The following is a 16,978-nucleotide window of genomic DNA, read 5'->3' on the forward strand; positions in this document are numbered from 1 at the left end:
TCGGGGAGCCCCTCCTTCGGTGGAGGCGGGGCGTGCGCTGAGTTAAGTGAGGCCCAGGCCCTCGGCTTCTTCTAAGCTGAGTCATGGACTGGTCGCACGCTGGCACCCGGCTGCAGTTGGTTCTGGGACACCTCTGCCGTCCCTCGGCCCCAGCCATCGTATCCTTTGAGATACCCGGGACTCGAGTTGGAAGTAGAGCCGCCAACGGTAGCTCCAAGGACGCCAAGTCCTTGCCCCGGCAATGGTGACATCCCTTCTGGGTTCCGGGGGACCGGGAAGGCTGCATCCCCATGTCCCCAGAGGACCCTTGCCCGGGGGGGGGCGGACGGGGGGAGCACGTCAGTCTTGGCCTGGGAGGCTGGTGGGACGTCCCTGTACCATCTGGAGTCTGCCTAGCGCCTCGGCTTCTTGCTTTGTAAAAAGAGAGGTGGTGACGACATCACAAGGGGGCTTGCCATGTTCACTTTCTGCGCGTGGTTTGCGTGACCTCTGCGGCTGTCCAGACACCGTAGCCCTGTTAGAGGTGCGGAGCGGCCTGGAAGAAACCGAGGCAGACAGGAGACAGTGGTCCTCAGAGGTCAGGAGGGGGCGCGAGTCCTCAGGGAAGGAGCAGGACGCAGGGACTCCGCCCTGCAGGAAAAGCCCGCTCTCAAACAAGGTGGATGGCAGTTGAGGAATGACAGCTGAGGTTCATCTTTGGCTCTCAGAATGTCAGTCATAGGACACAGGAATCAAACTGCTTTTGAGCTGTTGGCCCCTCAATTCAGTGTTCTCATTTACCGCATATGCTCTAGAAAGCTCTACAGGGAATTCCCTTCCAGCAACCTGATTAGCACCTGCCATGATTTTTGCTCCTGCCATCTCTTCTGAGCCTAATCCCAGTAGCTACTTGACTTTTGGTATTGATCCACCTTTTGGTATTGATCGTCTCAGTTTCTAGGACCCCAAAGTTTGGGTGCAGGGAGGATCCACACAGTTTCGAAACAACACCCGCCCTGTAAGGTGGCCAGGCACTTTGACTCCGGGCAGGTGTTTGGCGCTCACCCCCAGCAGGAGGCGTGGGAGGCGGCGCGGCCGGCCGTGGCGGTGGGGCCTGCCTGAGCCTGCCCGGGTCGGGGAGCCCCTCCTTCGGTGGAGGCGGGGCGTGCGCTGAGTTAAGTGAGGCCCAGGCCCTCGGCTTCTTCTAAGCAATTAGCCATGTGCCAGACCTATTGGAAATTGAATATCCTGCCAGCAGGTTGATAGAAAGATGCCATTATCATAGATGATCATGTAACCTCATTGACAGTTGAGAAACTGACCAGATGAGATTAGACATCATAATCAAGGTCATTTAAGCAGAGTGTGCCCAAGTGTAGTCCTCGGACCTGCAGTGTCTCCTCCACAGGGCTCTTGTTAGACCTGAAAAGTTTAAGGCTGCCCTCAGCCTGCAGGGTATACTATCTGCAAGTTAAACTTTGAAAACCGCTGATATATTGGGACCAGATTTATTTGGGTTGAAATTGGGGCAGTCTCTCACTACCTTTTGTTTTTTGAGACAGGGTCTCCCCAGCTGGCCTGAAACTCTCTATGTAGACCAAGCTAGCCTTGATCTCATCGAGATCCACCTGCCTCTGCCTCCCAAGTAATGGAATTAAAGGCTACCACACCCAGGTAGGAACTGCATTTTCATTTTTATTTATTATTTTTATTTTATGTGTATGAGTGTATTGCCTACATGTAAGTGCACCCATGTCATGCAATGTCTATGGTGGTCAGAAAGGGTGAATTATAGACAGTTTTTAGCCACCATTTGGAGTCTGGGAATTGAACCCAGATCCTCCACAAGAGCTCTTAACCACTGAACCATCTCTCTAGCCCCGGAACTGCATTTTTTATTTGCATTAATTTTAGTTTCAATAGCCAGATGTGGCTATCAGCTGATATTGAACAGTGCCAACCAAGCTCTCGAGTGAATATTATTTAAGTAGACTTTTGGAAATGTTGTGACTTTCTCCTCAGCCTTAATAGTTTTAAGATATGTGGATTTGGAAATAAGGAGTTTGGGTTTTTTTGTTTTGTTTTGTTTGTTTTGTTTTAGATAGGGTTTCTCTGTGTAACCCAGGCTGGCCATAAGCTACAGATTTCCCTACCTCAGCCTCCTGAGTACTGAGATTTACAGGTGTATGCCACCGTACCAAGCAGGAAGAATTGTTTTATTTGTTTACTTTTATTGTGTATATGAATATTTTGCCTGTATGTGTGCACCATCTGCATGTAATGCCTTAGGAGACCAGAAAAGGGCGTCATATCCCCTGGAATTGGAGTTACAGATGGCTGTCATTTGAGTGCTGGGAATCAAACCTGGGACCTCTGGAAAAGCAGGAAGTGCTGATAAGCTATCTCTTCAGGCTAGGAATATTTTGGAAGTATAAAATATGTGTTTGTTAAATGCAAAATAGTAAAAAGAAAATACACCCATGATTCCACCTATTACAAACCATCATTTGTAAATATTTTGGTGTTGCAGTCAGGTTTTTTTATTGTTGGTGGTGGTGATGGTTCTTTTTTTTTTTTTTTTTTTTTTCTGTCTTTTTTGAGACAGGGTCTCCCTGCTGTCGCAGCTGGCCTGAACTCCCTATATAGGCCAGGCATTGAACTTAACAGAGATCTACCTGTCTCTGCCTCCTGAGTACTGGGATTAAAGGAGTGCGCCACCATGATAAGGTTTCCCTATAGCCTCAGCTGACCTGGAACTCACTATGAAGATCAGACTGAGGCCAGCCTCTGCCTCCCCAATGTTGGAACTAAAGGTGTGCGCCACCATACCTGGCCATTCATGTTTTTTTTGGGGGGGGGGTTATTTTGGTCTTTTTGAGACAGTGTCTCCCTGTGGCCCCAGCTGGCCTGGAACTTACTGTGTAGACCAGGCTGGCCTTGAACTCACAGAGATCCACCAGCCTCTGCCTCCCAAGTGCTGTGATTAAAGGTGTGCACCACCATGCCCAGCCAGTCACAGTTTTTTTTGTATTCACCTTTCCCTAAAAAATTTTCTTCAAGAACAACAACAAAGGGCTGGAGAGATGACTCAGCAGTTAAGAGAACTGGCTGTTCTTGCAGAAGACCCAGGTTCAATTCCCAGCATCACATGGCAGCTAATAACTGTCAGTAACTCTAGTTCCAGGGGATCCGACACCCTCTTCTGACCTCAGCAGGCATTGCACTACGTGGGTGCACTTACATACATGCAATCAATACACTCGTACATAAAACAGAAATAATAAATAAAATAATAAAAGAACAACAACAAAGCAACCAAGTTGCAGAAACAGTGGAGAGGGGCCAAAGACTTTGGCACAGAGGGATGAAGTCTATATGTCCGTGCAGAGATATAACTACCTGGACAGGTGTACCAAAACAGCTCTTGTAGCAGTTGGGTCTTAGGTCATAGGTGTAGGGAGTCTGTCTATTTCTCTTGTCTGCAGGCAGAGCGCTCATTAACTCAGTTCCTGTAATTCCAGAGGGCTTGCAAAACCATGATGCCCTGTTGCTTTGGGGAGGGGTTGTAGATCCGAACCCTAACAACATGTTTCTGAGAAGTAATATTTCTGAAAGCAGAAATTTTAGCTTTAGAAGAAATTTATTCTTTAGAAACAATGAGAAACTGTCAATGTCAATCACCTGCAGTTACTAGGTGAAATAAATCTTACAAAAGGATTTCTAGTCTTTTTTTTTCCATCTTTTTTTTTTTTTTTTTGGTCTTTTTGAGACAGGGTCTCCCTGTAGCCCCAGCTGTCCTGGAACTCACTATGTAGACCAGGCTGGCCTTGAACTCACAGAGATCCGTCTGCCTCTGCCTCCTGAGTGCTGGAATTAAAGGCATGCACCACCACGCCCGGCTTCCGTCTAATTTTTCAGACAAGGTCTCTCTGTATAACCCTGGCTGGCCTGGAACTTGCTATATAGATCAAGTTGACCTCAAACTCACAGTGATCTGCCTGCCTCTGCCTCCCAAGTGCTAGAACTAAAGGCATGATGTGTCACCCTGGCAATTTATTTTCTTTCTTTCTCTTTCTCTCTCTCTCTCTCTCTCTCTCTCTCTCTCTCTCTCTCTCTCTCTCTCTCTCTTTACGTATTTTTATTTTATGTGTATGAGTATTTTGCCTACATGTATGTAAGTGCACTATGTGTTTGCAATGTCCACAGATGCCAGAAAAGGGCACTGTAACTCCAGTTACAGACAGTTATTAGCCACCACGTCAGTGCTGGGAACTGAACTCAGATCCTCTGGAAGAGTAGCAAGTACTCTTAACTGTTTGAGCCTTCTCTCCAGCCCCCTATTTTCTAGTCTATTTGAAATTTAAAATTTTACTTGACTGTGTGGCTCACACTGTTCTTGAACCCTTTGTTTTATCCATTGTATACTTTTTGTGTCCTAATGACCAACCAAACTCTGGTAGTTTGTACTGCAGTCACACTAAGTTAAGTACCTTTGTCTGTCTTTCCTCACTTCCATAGTGGAACCTTTGACTTTTTTGTCTCTCAGTAGTTTAGTGGAAGGAAGAATCAAGCAGACTGAAGGTAAAGAGTGTGGGTCAAGTCCTGTCTGGGCCATTCTCCTCTGGGCAACCTTGGCAGTGACTGAGCTTATCAGATTTCCTGCTCTGAAGAGCAGACAGGATGATTAGCCTCCTGATCTCCCCAGCACCTCTTCAGGGCTTTGAGACAATGACATGAAACAGTATAACAGCAGTATATGTATCTGTCCAGGATTATGCTAACACTCATTTCATGTGTGAAACGAGGCAGGCAGGTAGAGGTTTCAAAAAAATGTTGGCTTCTATGTTGTACTTTGTGTGCCTTAATTCTTACCCCAGGTAACACACCTCACGTCAGGGACTATTTCCCCTGCTAGTTTCCACCTTCAACAATTCCAGTAAGTAGATTTCATTTTAGCTTATAACTGTGTATGTCTTTCCAGTGGTAACTGAGATATAGTTACAATATCAACTATGATAGAATATAAAACAGCTTCCTCATTTGGCAGATTTGCTTCCAGAAAATGTTCTAACTAGTAGAATCATGGAAAACTTTGGAGACAATAACTGTAATTTTCTCTATTATTCTAAAATTCAAAAAGAAAAAAGATACATAATCTAACCCTTAAAAATTCAAGCATAGGCTGAGCATGGTGGTGCATGCCTTTAACCCCAGCACTTGGGAGGCAGAAGCAGGCAGATCTCTGTGAGTTCGAGGCCAGCCTGGTCTACATAGTGAGTTCCAGGCCAGCTGGAGCTACAGGGAGACCCTGTCTCAAAAAGACCAAAAAAAAAAAAAAAAAATCAAACATAATACATCACATTTAAATTGGCTTCTATTTTAGTTTTATTGATATATTGGCTAGCAGTTTGAACATATATGTGCGTATATGTTCAAGACATGCATATTTAATTTATTTAATTTTTTTTCATGAAGTGAGGTCTCACCAGGCAGGTCTTGAACTTGGGTTCCTCCCGAACAGCTGGGACTACTACAGGTGCACACTCAGTAGGTTTATTGCCCTGTCAGTTTTTCTTTTTCTTTTTGGTGTTTTTGAGACAGGGTCTCCCTGTAGCCCCAGCTTATCAGGAACTCCGGGTTGCTTTGCTAGTCGGAGGCCCAGCTCCAGGAACAAAGAGACTGGCGCAGAGTGACAACTCTGGGACTTGAGCTTTACTTCCCGATAAGCTACAAGACAACTTTATTCTTTAACAGCAAGCTTATATACGAAAGAGGGGCTAGTGGGTATGTGCAGGGTTCAGGGTGCATGTAAAGTTCATTTCAGACAGAGACAAAGGTTGCTCATATTATGTGTCATACAGGTTGATCAATCCTTAGCGTGGTCAGAGGGTCATTTGTACAAGACCAGGGAGTGTGTCAGAGCTTGTTAACGAAGATGGCTTAATTTTAATTATACACATACTTGGTGTATTTGATTAGGCTGTTTTTCACCGCTAGATCAAGAAAGTCAAGATATTTTTCTCAGAACAAAGACTTTAAACTTTTAACCTGGCCAGCTGCCTTTTGCTAGTCATTGCAGTGCAGTGTTCCCATCACATGACAGCTGTAGAGGCACGCCTCGCCCTTTTTACCAGAGGCTGCAGCCTGTTGAAAAGTTCATGCCTGCCAGTGCCAACTGGCTGAGATGAACAGCACCTGAAAGGGGGAGTGAGGATTAAAAGAAAAACAAGAGACAGAGAAAAGATACTTGGGAGGACTGTCAGTAGAGACTGCAGCCCCGGTTTATTTTAGATCAGCCTTTTTATACAGTAGAACATCAGATAGCCACTGTTTCCTTAGCTCAATTAGCTTCAACAGCTTTTTTTTCCCACCTTTATCTGTTGTGAATTCCACCATTTAACCATCTTCCCTAAATTATCAACACATTCCTCCTGACTTGGCAGAACAATTCGGTACTTGTGTGCAAAACACATAAACTCTTGAGTCAAGGTGAAAGATCATAAAGTAAACAAGCCTGCCACAGCTCAATGTACATAATGGCTGTGCTTATACTAATATCTCCCAACACATGCCTAACTTGTCCCGAGTCCAGCCATCTTGGTCCCCAACACCAGATGACCTGGAACTCACTATGTAGAGCAGGCAGGCCTCAAACACCTCCTGAGTGCTGGGATTAAAGGTGTGCGCCACCATGCCGGATGCCCTGTCAGTTTTAAAGGGGAAAGCCTGACTTCGTAAGTAGCTGCATATAGCCACAACTCTAATCTTAAGGAATGCATTGGCAGATCAGGATTTGTGAACCTGTAGTATGATTCTTTGGATTTTGTTACTTTGATTACTTCTGAGAATGTATTGACTAGACAATTAAAGAATATATAATTTGGGTGTGGCAGTACATGCCTAAGATATTTTGAGTTCAAGACCAACATGCATTACAAAGTGAGATCCTGTCTCAAAGGATATATGAATGTATTTCAGGTTCTTGGTACATACTGTTAGCTTGTAATTTAAAATTGGGAATTATTTGCAGATTCTTTTTTCTTCCCCTTTAGGTATACCTTAGATAACAATGTCCTAAGCCTGGAGCAGAGAAAATTTTATGAAGAAAATGGGTTTCTTGTCGTTAAAAATCTGGTATCTGATGATGATATTCAACGCTTTCGGTATAGTAATACTGTTTATTATTTTACAAAAATATGTGTTACATATATGTAATAGGAATACAAGTTAAATTAGATGTTGTATGTTCAGATTCAGATATCTTTTAATGATGTGATTTGTTTGGGCGTGTTTAGCAGCCTGAGTTCTGGAGCCAGACTGTCTGGTTTTCATCTCAGCCCTCCCCCTAACATGATGTGTTCTGTGACAATCTGCATATGCTTTGGACTCCTCACTTTTGAAATGGGCATTTTGATAGTACTGATATCTAGTGTTGCTGTTAAGACAAAAGGAGGTAAAATGGACAAAGGGCAGTATGGCTAGAGCCCGGCATGCGGAGGGTACTGTGGAAGTGTTTGCATTAGGGATGCTCAACCTGTCACATCAGGTAAATCTCACAGCAAAATCCAAAACTTCTTTTTAAAAATTATTTTATTAGCATGACTTTCCTTTTTAAAATTTTTTATTTTATTTTATTTTATCTGTATGAGTGTATTGCCTGCATGTATGTAAGTACACCCATGTCATCATGCAGTGCTGGCAGAGGTCAGAAGAGGGCATTGGATCCCCTGGAACTGGAGTTACTGACAATTATCTGCCATGTGGGTGCTAGGAACCAAACCTGGGTCCTCTGCAAGAGCAACCAGTGCTCTTAACCACTGAGCCATCTCTGTAGTCCCCAAAACGTCTTGAGTGATGACATAATGCCACACGTGGAAAATCCCACATGTGACCTCATGTGACAGGTCACACTCAAAACAAAGGTGCACTAAAACATTGCATAAAATTACCTTAAGGCCCTATGTATAAGGTGTGTTGGAAACACCAATGAATTTTGTGTTGTACACTTGGGTCCCATCTCTAAGATGTCTCATTATGCATATGCAAACATTCAAAAAAGGCTGAAATCTGAAGCACTTCTGTTTCTAAAGCGTTTCCGTTGGGAGATGCTTAACTTGTATTAGTACAATGTCACCATATCAAGAAAAAATTTTCAGGTTGGGGAGATGGCTCAGTGGATAAAGTGCTTGCTGTGCAAGCCTGAGGACCTAAGTTCTGATATTTGGTACCCATATAAAAGCCAGGCATGGCAGCAGATATTTTTAAAGCCAGTGCTGGGAGCAAGGAGACAGTCAGGTCCTGGGGGCTCAATGGTGAGCCAGTGTAACCTATGCAGTGATCTTAGGGTTCAGTGAAAGACTGTCTCAAAAAAATAAGGTGGAGCATACTCACACACACTATTTCCTTACTAGTCATCTAACCGGAGAAGTATTTCAATTGTGGCAATGGCCCCAAGCTGAAAGGCAGGACTTTTGACTTGACCACTTTTTCCTCCCTACCATCAGTGTGACTGTACTAGGGTGGATGGATGACTTTGTGCAGAGAAGCTGTCACAAAATCTGTAAAATTCTCTCAATAGGGCAGGGCCAGCTAGGTGCTTAGAGCCTACAGTAATGGCATCCTTTGTAAATCTCATTTTCTAGGAATGAGTTTGAAAAAATTTGCAGGAAGGAGGTGAAACCGGTGGGGTTGAGTGTAATAAGAGATGTGACCATTGCAAAATTGGGCTATGAGCCCAGTGAGAAAGTGGTTTTGAAGATCCAGGATTTCCAAGAAAATGAGGAGCTCTTTAGATACTGCACTCTCCCCCAGGTGAGAACCAGGGCCTGCCTTTCTTTTCTGCTCAATGGCCAGTGTACAGGTTACTCCACCTAGTGCCTATCTTTTTTGCTTCATAGCTAGTTTGCAGGTCTGCCTCCAAACTCTGCTGGGCCTAACCCATCCATCCAGCCCTTTTCTACATAGGATGCTTGATCCAAGCTCTCAACTGGAGGTGACTCTGTCCCCCACTGGATATTGGCAATGTCTGGAGATATTGCTGGTTATCATTAATGGGGATGGGGAGCTAATGGCTGCTAGTGGGTACAGGCCACCGAGGCTACTAACAGAGCCCAGAGCCCATAATACACAGAGAAGCCCTCAGTCTAAACAAAGAGTCATCTTCCCCAGACACCAAGATTGAGAGATCTTCCTGTGGACTATGGTAATTGTGTTTTTGTTATGAAAGATGACATCTCATCTAAGACAGAATAAGTGGTGTATCAGCAGCTGTAAAGCTGTTATTTGTCAACTTATTTATTCATTTTTTAATGCAATTAATATGGTCAGTCGAGGTATAAGATACATTTGTTGGTTTGTTTTTGGTGCTGATGATCCACCCCAGGGACTTGTCCACACTAGGCAAATGCCCTGCCTACTGAGCTACATTGCCCGTCCTGCATTTTTGTTGTTATTTTGTTGTTGTTGTCAGTTTTCAGACAGGGTCTCACTAGGTATCCCAGGCTGACCCGAAACTCAAGATCATCCTGTCTCAGCCTCTTCAGTGCTGGGATTACCCCCTGTTCTACTATCTTATTTCTTCTGAGATTCAGTGTGCCCTGTGTTATTAGCCTGTCCTGATTTCCTATGAAGTTGATTCTTTTTCTTTTTCTTAGGTTTTGAAATATGTGGAGTGCTTCACTGGACCCAATATTATGGCCATGCACACAATGCTAATAAACAAACCTCCAGATTCTGGTAAAGAATTCTTTGTTGTTACATAAAAGCAAAAGTATTATTTAATTAATATATGTAAAATTGATGTTCTGACTCATCATGTGCATAACTGTCAAACTTTAGATGAGAGAATGTATATACTTTTTTTTTTTTTTGAGGCAGGATCTTCCTGAGGCCCCAGCTGTCCTCTAACTCTATGTAGACTAGACTGGCCTTGAACTCACAGAGATCCACTTGCCCCTGTCTCCGAGTGCTGGGATTAAAGCCATGCGCCACCACGCCCAGCCTGAGAGAATGTATATACTTTTTTGGGGGGGGGTCTTTTTGAGACAAGGTCTCCCTGTAGTCCCAGCTGACCTGGAACTCACTATGTAGACCAGGCTGGCCTTGAACTCACAGAGATACACCTGTCTGTGCCTCCTGAGTGCTGGGACTAAAGGTGTGTGCTACCATGACAGGCTGAGAATATATATATACTTTTTTAAAGTCTTAGTTTACATTATAACAGCACTGAAGTAGTAACTTCAGATGTTAATTATGGGGTTATCACATGACAAGCTCCCCCAAGATGCAGTTAACAATTATTTACATAGCATAAACTCCTCTTATTCAATGTGTCTAAACTTTTAAAATTTATTTTTGTTATGCATGTGTATGTGCTCATGCCTGTGTGTAGGTTAATGTGCATATGTGTGGGTGTGTATATGGAGGCTAGAGGACAACCTTGAGTATCATCCTCAGGAATCCTATCTAGCACTTTTGAGACAGGGTCTCTCATTGGTCTGGAGCTCATCAATTAGGTTAGGCTGAATGATTAGTCAACCCCAGGGATCCTCCTTTTTCTCCCTCCCCAACGATTGGATTACAAGTACATACCTCTATGCCTGACATTTTTATGTGAGGTCTGGGGATTGAACTCAGGTTCTCATACTTGCAAGGCCTATTAGTTATTTCTCTGTTGCTGTGATAAAACACTTTGACTAAGGCAACTTATAGAAGGAAGAGTTTGAGCTTATGGTTCCAGAGGGTTAGAGTCCACAATGGTGGAGGAGCCATAGTGGCAGAAGTGGCCAGAACAAAACATCTTCAAGTAGGCACAGGGAGTAGAGAGACAGGAAATCGGGCAAGGTTTCAGAACTCTCAAAGCCTGCACCAATGATAAGCTGCTTGTACCAAAGCCACACCTCCTACCCCCCCCCCAAAGAGCACCACCAACTGGGGACAAAAGGTCCGAATACTTGGCACCTATGGGGGCATTCTCATTCAAAGCACCACACAAGGCAAACACTATCAACTAAGCCATCAATTTCTCCAAATTTTTGTTGTTTGTTTGTTTGTTTTGTTTTGTTTTGTTCTTTTTGAAACAGGATCTCCCTGTAGCATCAGCTGGCCTGGAACTTGCTATGTAGACCAGGCAGGCCTCAAATTCACAGATATCTGCCTGCCTCTGAGTGCTGGGATCAAAGGCATGTGCCACCACACCCAGCTATTTCTCCAAGTTTTATCAGCCATTCTTAGCTGTGACAGAATGGGTGCTACAGTCCTGATCTGAAGACATTATTATGGCTAACAAAATAAAGCTATTACTTTGAATCACCCTTGAGTTCTTAAAATGTCTTGTGCTTGCCAAAATGTATGTTCAGATACTTTACTGAATCAGAAATAGCATCCAGGTTTCTTTTTAATGACAACTTCAGAGGTTCTCCTGTGACTACACTCTTGAACTACACTGAGAAATTCTTGTATGAGGAGCATTAATCAGTCATGACAGCTTTTTACCCTTCCAACTTTTCCTTCCTTCTGATGACAGGAAAAGTTTATGTGACAGGACTGAAGCACAATGTCACTTCTCTCTTCCTCTGTGTGTGTCTTGCCTGGAGATAGTAGATGGTCAGGGAACCGAGTTCCAAGGACAAAGTCAGGAGAAGTGGCTATGTGTTCGGTGGCAGTAATTGGACACTGACTGGACCCAGGATGCCTCTCATCCTGCAGAGGACAATCTCTGAGAGACCCTTCAGCTACACAGAAGAACTCAAACTTGATTCTGCACCATTCTCTTTAATGTAATTAATCCAACTTTTTAAAAAACTCATTGCTGCATGCTACTTCTGTGCCAAATCTCAACCAACAAAGGAATAAAATGTAGCAAAGATGATGATAGTGTGACTTGCTAGGAAAGAGCATTAAGCATTAAGCACACCTGCCAGTAATCTGTAAGAAAGCAGAGCATCTGGAGCCCTCATTTGATTTAATATTTCAATTTTTTGCTTATCTTTTGAGACTAGTTTTTCTATAGTATTGCTTTTTTTTTTTTCTTGTAGAGAGAGGTCAGTCAGTATTCTGGGTTTTCAGGCAAAGGATAAGAATTCTGAGACTCAAGCATAAGCACCTTTTGACAGAAGGTTCTGTTGTAGGCAAGAAGACTTCCCGGCATCCCTTGCATCAGGATCTACACTATTTCCCCTTCCGGCCCAGTGATCGCATTGTCTGTGCTTGGACTGCCATGGAGACCATCAACAGGAATAACGGCTGTCTGGTTGTGCTCCCAGGCACTCACAAAGGCACCCTGCAGCCACATGATTACCCCAAGTGGGAGGTAGGCTGCTTGGCTGATGAGTTTGTGTATGTAGTACACATTGTGCAGGTGTGTATACATGTGGAGGCCAGAGGACAGCCTTGAGTGTCATTTCTTATTTTTTATTTTTCGGTTTTAAAAATTTTTATTTTCTTATTTTTTTATTTATGTGTATGAGTGTGTTGCCTGCATGTATGTGAGTGCACCCATATCATGCAATGCCGCAGAGGTCAGAAGAGGGCTTCGGATTCCCCTGGAAGTGGCGTTAAGGACGGTTCGTAGCTGCCAGGTGGGTGCTGGGAATTGAACCCAGATCCTCTGCAAGTGGGAGACCTGAGTGACTCCATCTTGGATAAAACCTCCATGGGACTGACACAGCCCTGAATCCTATTCCAGGAGAAACCACAAAAAAAGTGTACTTGGAACGGATAGAGAACAACTCCCCCACCAATGGTCAATTAACCAGGGACAGGAATGTACTAAAAGTCCAAATGTCTTTTCAGATTTTATGATTTGGCACTGGGCTGCAACCAATCAGATGATTGCCAGGCTGGAGACCCCCTACTCCCCTACTTGTTAAACTTGCTGAAATAAACCTATAAAAACCTTTGTCTCCCAAAGCAAGGGGTATCACTTCTGAGCTCCACTAGGTCGGTGACAGAGTGGGCCCAAGCTTAAGCTTGTAACAGCAAAAGAACCCTTGTGTATTTGCATCGGTCGGCTCCATGGTGGTCTTTGGGGTCTCGCGAACTGGGCACAACACAAGAGCAGTCAGTGCTCTTAACTGCTGAGTCATCACTCCAGCCCCATTCCTTATTTAAAAAAAAAATACTCAGGAGACAGAGGCAGGCAGGTATCTGTGAGTTCAAGGCCAGCCTGGTCTTCATAGCGAATCCAGGCCAGCTATGACTACAGGGAGACCCTGTCTCAAAAAAAAAAAAAGACCCAAAATTTTATTTTATTTTATTTTTTATTTTATGTGTATGAGTGTATTACCTGCATGTGTGTAAACGCACCCCTGACTTGCAGTGCCCACAGAAGATAGATCCCCTGAAACTGGAGATATGGATGATTGTTAGCCACCAAGTGGATGCTGGGAATCGAACCAAGGTCCTCTACAAGAGCAGTCATTGCTTGTAACTGTTGAGTCATCTCTCCAGCCCCCACCTTCTGCCTTTTAAAAGTAGGCTTTCTCACTGACCTGGAGTTTAGCAAGCAGGCATGGCTAACTGTCAGTGAACCCCAAGGATCAGTCTATTCAGTCTTTGTCTGCCTCCCCAGTGCTGGGTATATACTTGTAGACTACTACACCCAGCTTTTTTTTTTTTTTTTTTTTTTTTTTGTGGGTTTTGGGACTCAGGTCCTCAGGCTTGCATAACAAGCACTTTACAGACTGAGCCACATCCCCAGTTCTAGCTGCTGAGTCTCTATTGGAATCCCTTTCCAGGTTTTATTTCACATCAGAATACACAAAGAGCTTAGAGCCAAGACTGCTTTTCCTCTATTAACAAAGCATCATTGTGCAATCGTAATGGTGTAGTTAGGATCAGGGAAAATGTGAAGATGTCAGATAAAATATCAGTCACATTTATTCTTTCAACATGTGTTTGAAAGCCACGGCAATGCGTGAGACTCAGGTACATGTAACTTAAGATCTGAGATTGTAAACTCTCATTGCAGAGGTCAGTCAGGAGTACTTCAGCCCCAGACGTCTGTGATAAATGCTAAATTAGTCTTACTGATTGATGGACATTAGAGTGAAGAAAATGATGGAATTGTCCCCTACAGTTGCAAAGACCACCAGAGACTCTCAGGAGGGCTGGCGACTTAGTCAAGCACTGGGGAACATGGTATATCTCCTTGCAGATAAGAGGCATGGCAGTCAAGGGAAAACACGGGCTTGCTAAGGAGCGAGAAGGAGGCAGGAACTCCCTCACAGTCCAGATGGGCTGGGGACTACAAGAACACTTTAGAGGTTAGCAGGAAGAGAACATCTAAGGGACCACATTAGAGAGGATGTCACACTAAGTCATTTTCTTGGGGAGAATAGGGCCTTATTTTTGGAAACTAGAAGAGCTTTCATTAAAAAAATAGTTTATTGGGCTGGAGAGATAGCTCATTGGTTAAGAGCACTTGTTGCTCTTGCAGAGGATCCAGGTTCAGTTACCAGCTCCCACATGACAACTGATAACTGTCCTTAACTCTAGTTCCAGGAGATCCTATATGCCTTTTGTTTTTTCTCTTTCCTTTTCTTTCTTTCTTTCTTTCTTTCTTTCTTTCTTTCTTTCTTTCTTTCTTTCTTTCTTTCTTTCTTTCTTTCTTTTTTTTTTGACACAGTCTCCCTGTAGCCCCAGCTGGTCTGGAACTCACTATGAAGACCAGGCTGGCCTTGAACCCACAGAGATCCTCCTGCCTCTGCCTCCCGAGTGCTGGGATTAAAAGGTGTGTGCCACCAGGCCCAGCTTTCTATGCCTTCTTTTGGTCTCTGTGAACACGGCATGCATGTGGTACCCTTACATACATGCAGGCAAAACACTCATACACATAAAAAATGCATATACATTTTAAAAGTTTACTATACTCTGTTCAGAATATAGTTTCCATATAATAAACTACCTATTTTCAGTATATAATGTCATCATTTTTGGCATATATATATATGTATATACATATATAACCATAAGCAAGAGAATCTCTCCAGCCTGGCATAGTGGCACATGCCTGTAATCCTAGCACTTAGGAGGCTGAGGCAGGAGGATGGCAAGTTCCAGGTCAGTCTAGGTTACATAGCTAGATCTTGTCTCAAAGCATGACTGAGCTGGTTTCTGTTCTTATAGATTGGTTTCCATGTTACATAAATGCAATTATATAGTATTCAGTCTTGAAAAATGTTTGTGTATGTGTGTGGTACCTTTCACTTAGCATGCTTATTTTGAGATTCAGCAGAGTTGTGTATGTCTTGGTAGCTTTGTTTTTTGCATTGTTGAGCAGCATTTTGTTGCATGGCTGCACCATGGTTTGCTTATCCATTTAGCTCTTGATACTGAATTGATAAATGCTGTTGTATCCACGAGATCAAATCAGTATTAAAAGCAGTTACCTCTGGGTCTGGGGAAAGATATTTTGGAAGCCTGAGAGGCCAGAGGCAGAGAACCAGAGAAGATGCTCTCGGTATTTCAGGTCTAAGGCCAGAAGATCACAAACTCTCAGATGAGGGTTAGGTTATAAAGACCGCCTATGGTGAAAGCAGGGGACTGGGTTGTTCTTCTGTGTGGAGTAGAGAATCCCACCGAGAGAGTTTCTGTCTCAAGAAGTTAAGAGTTCTTTGTTGTTGTTGTTTGTGCCATGGTGCATATGAGGAGGTCAGAGAACAACTTGCATGTTTTTTTTCTCTACTGTCATGTGGGTCCTGGGGATTGAACTTGGGTCAGCAGTCTTGGTGGTAGGTGCCTTTACCCACTGAGCCATCTCACCAGCCCAGCAAGTTAGAATTCTTGTCATGATGATTGGTATTACTATGTGAAACTATTTTACTTTGTTCATGATAGTAAATCTGAAATTGTGAAATTCATCAATTTAAGGTTAGGTAAAAGGGTCAGGGAGATGGTTTGGCAGGTAAAGGCATAGGCATCATGGGCAGCAGCCAAGCCTGACAATCTGAGTTTGATCCCTGGGACCCACATGGTAAAAGGAGAGAAATGAATTCCACAGGTTGTCCTGTGACCTCCACGTGTATGCTGTAGCATGAGTACCCCCTTCTGCTGTAGTAAGTAAGTAAATGTGGGGCTGGAGAGATGGCTCAGCGGTTAAGAACACTGGTTGTTCTTGCAGAAGACCTGGGTTTGAATCCCAGCACCCACATGGCAGCTAATAACTGTAACTCCAGTCCCAGGGGATTCGACAGCCTCTTCTGACCTCCGTGGGCATTGCACCACATGGGTGCACTTACCTACATGCAGGCAACACACACATACACATAAAATAAAAAATAATAAATAAAATTAAATAACAAGTAAATGTAAAAAGAAGTTAGGTAAGGGTTGTTCCAAGCCCCAGAAGTAGGCTCTGGCCAAGTTGCGCAAAAGGAAATGATCCAAAGGGTTTCCAGAGCAGACTGTGTCCCTGAAATGCTGCTCAGATTCAGAGCAGCAGCAGTTCAAGGTTAGTTTAGCTTTGGTAAGAGCCACACATCCATTTTTCTGGGAGAAAAGGGCCATTGGTTAAAATTACAACATTATCCCATTGGAAAATGTTATTTCCCAAAAGGAAGTTTGGATACTCTTAGCAAGAACAGGAAGCTGAGGGTAGGAAGATGGCTCAGGCAGTAAACTGCTTGCCTTGCAAGCATAAGGACCCGAATTCCATCCCCATAACTCACATCTTTTTAAAAGAAAAAGCTGGGTATGGTGGGCACACTTGTAATCTCTGCCATGGAGGTGGGAACAGGCTGATCCCTGGGGCTCACTGACCAGCCTAGACTACTTGGGGAGTTCCGAGCCAGAGAGAAACCCTGTCTCAAAAAACAGGTGGAAGACTCCTCCCACCTTGTTTTTTGAGACAGAATCTTGTGCAAACAACTCTAATTAAACTCAGTAAGTCACACACAAAAATTAGACATAGGGAGGGATGCTTAGGAAGAAGAAGGTTTTGAGTGGGAGATTGAGGAAGACAAGAGGGGGAGCTGGAGGTAAAAATGACTAGAATTTATTA

General features: G+C 43.7%; 1 protein-coding gene across 1 annotated transcript in view; it reads left to right on the forward strand.

Annotated features, from left to right (window-relative positions):
* Nucleotides 1–9: 9 nt before the first annotated feature.
* The window catches only part of Phyh (phytanoyl-CoA 2-hydroxylase), a 29,522-nt gene continuing 12,553 nt past the window's right edge, over nt 10–16,978 (forward strand). Inside the window, exons 1-6 of the mRNA XM_008851888.3 lie at nt 10–158; nt 4,857–4,915; nt 7,032–7,142; nt 8,622–8,790; nt 9,633–9,714; nt 12,108–12,289. Coding sequence (XP_008850110.1) covers nt 84–158; nt 4,857–4,915; nt 7,032–7,142; nt 8,622–8,790; nt 9,633–9,714; nt 12,108–12,289 — 678 coding nt within the window. The 5' untranslated portion in view covers nt 10–83. The remainder of the gene's footprint in view (nt 159–4,856; nt 4,916–7,031; nt 7,143–8,621; nt 8,791–9,632; nt 9,715–12,107; nt 12,290–16,978) is intronic.

Source organism: Nannospalax galili, unplaced genomic scaffold (assembly GCF_000622305.1).
Source record: "Nannospalax galili isolate Female #2095 unplaced genomic scaffold, S.galili_v1.0 scaffold1426, whole genome shotgun sequence".
NCBI classification, from domain to species: domain Eukaryota; kingdom Metazoa; phylum Chordata; class Mammalia; order Rodentia; family Spalacidae; genus Nannospalax; species Nannospalax galili.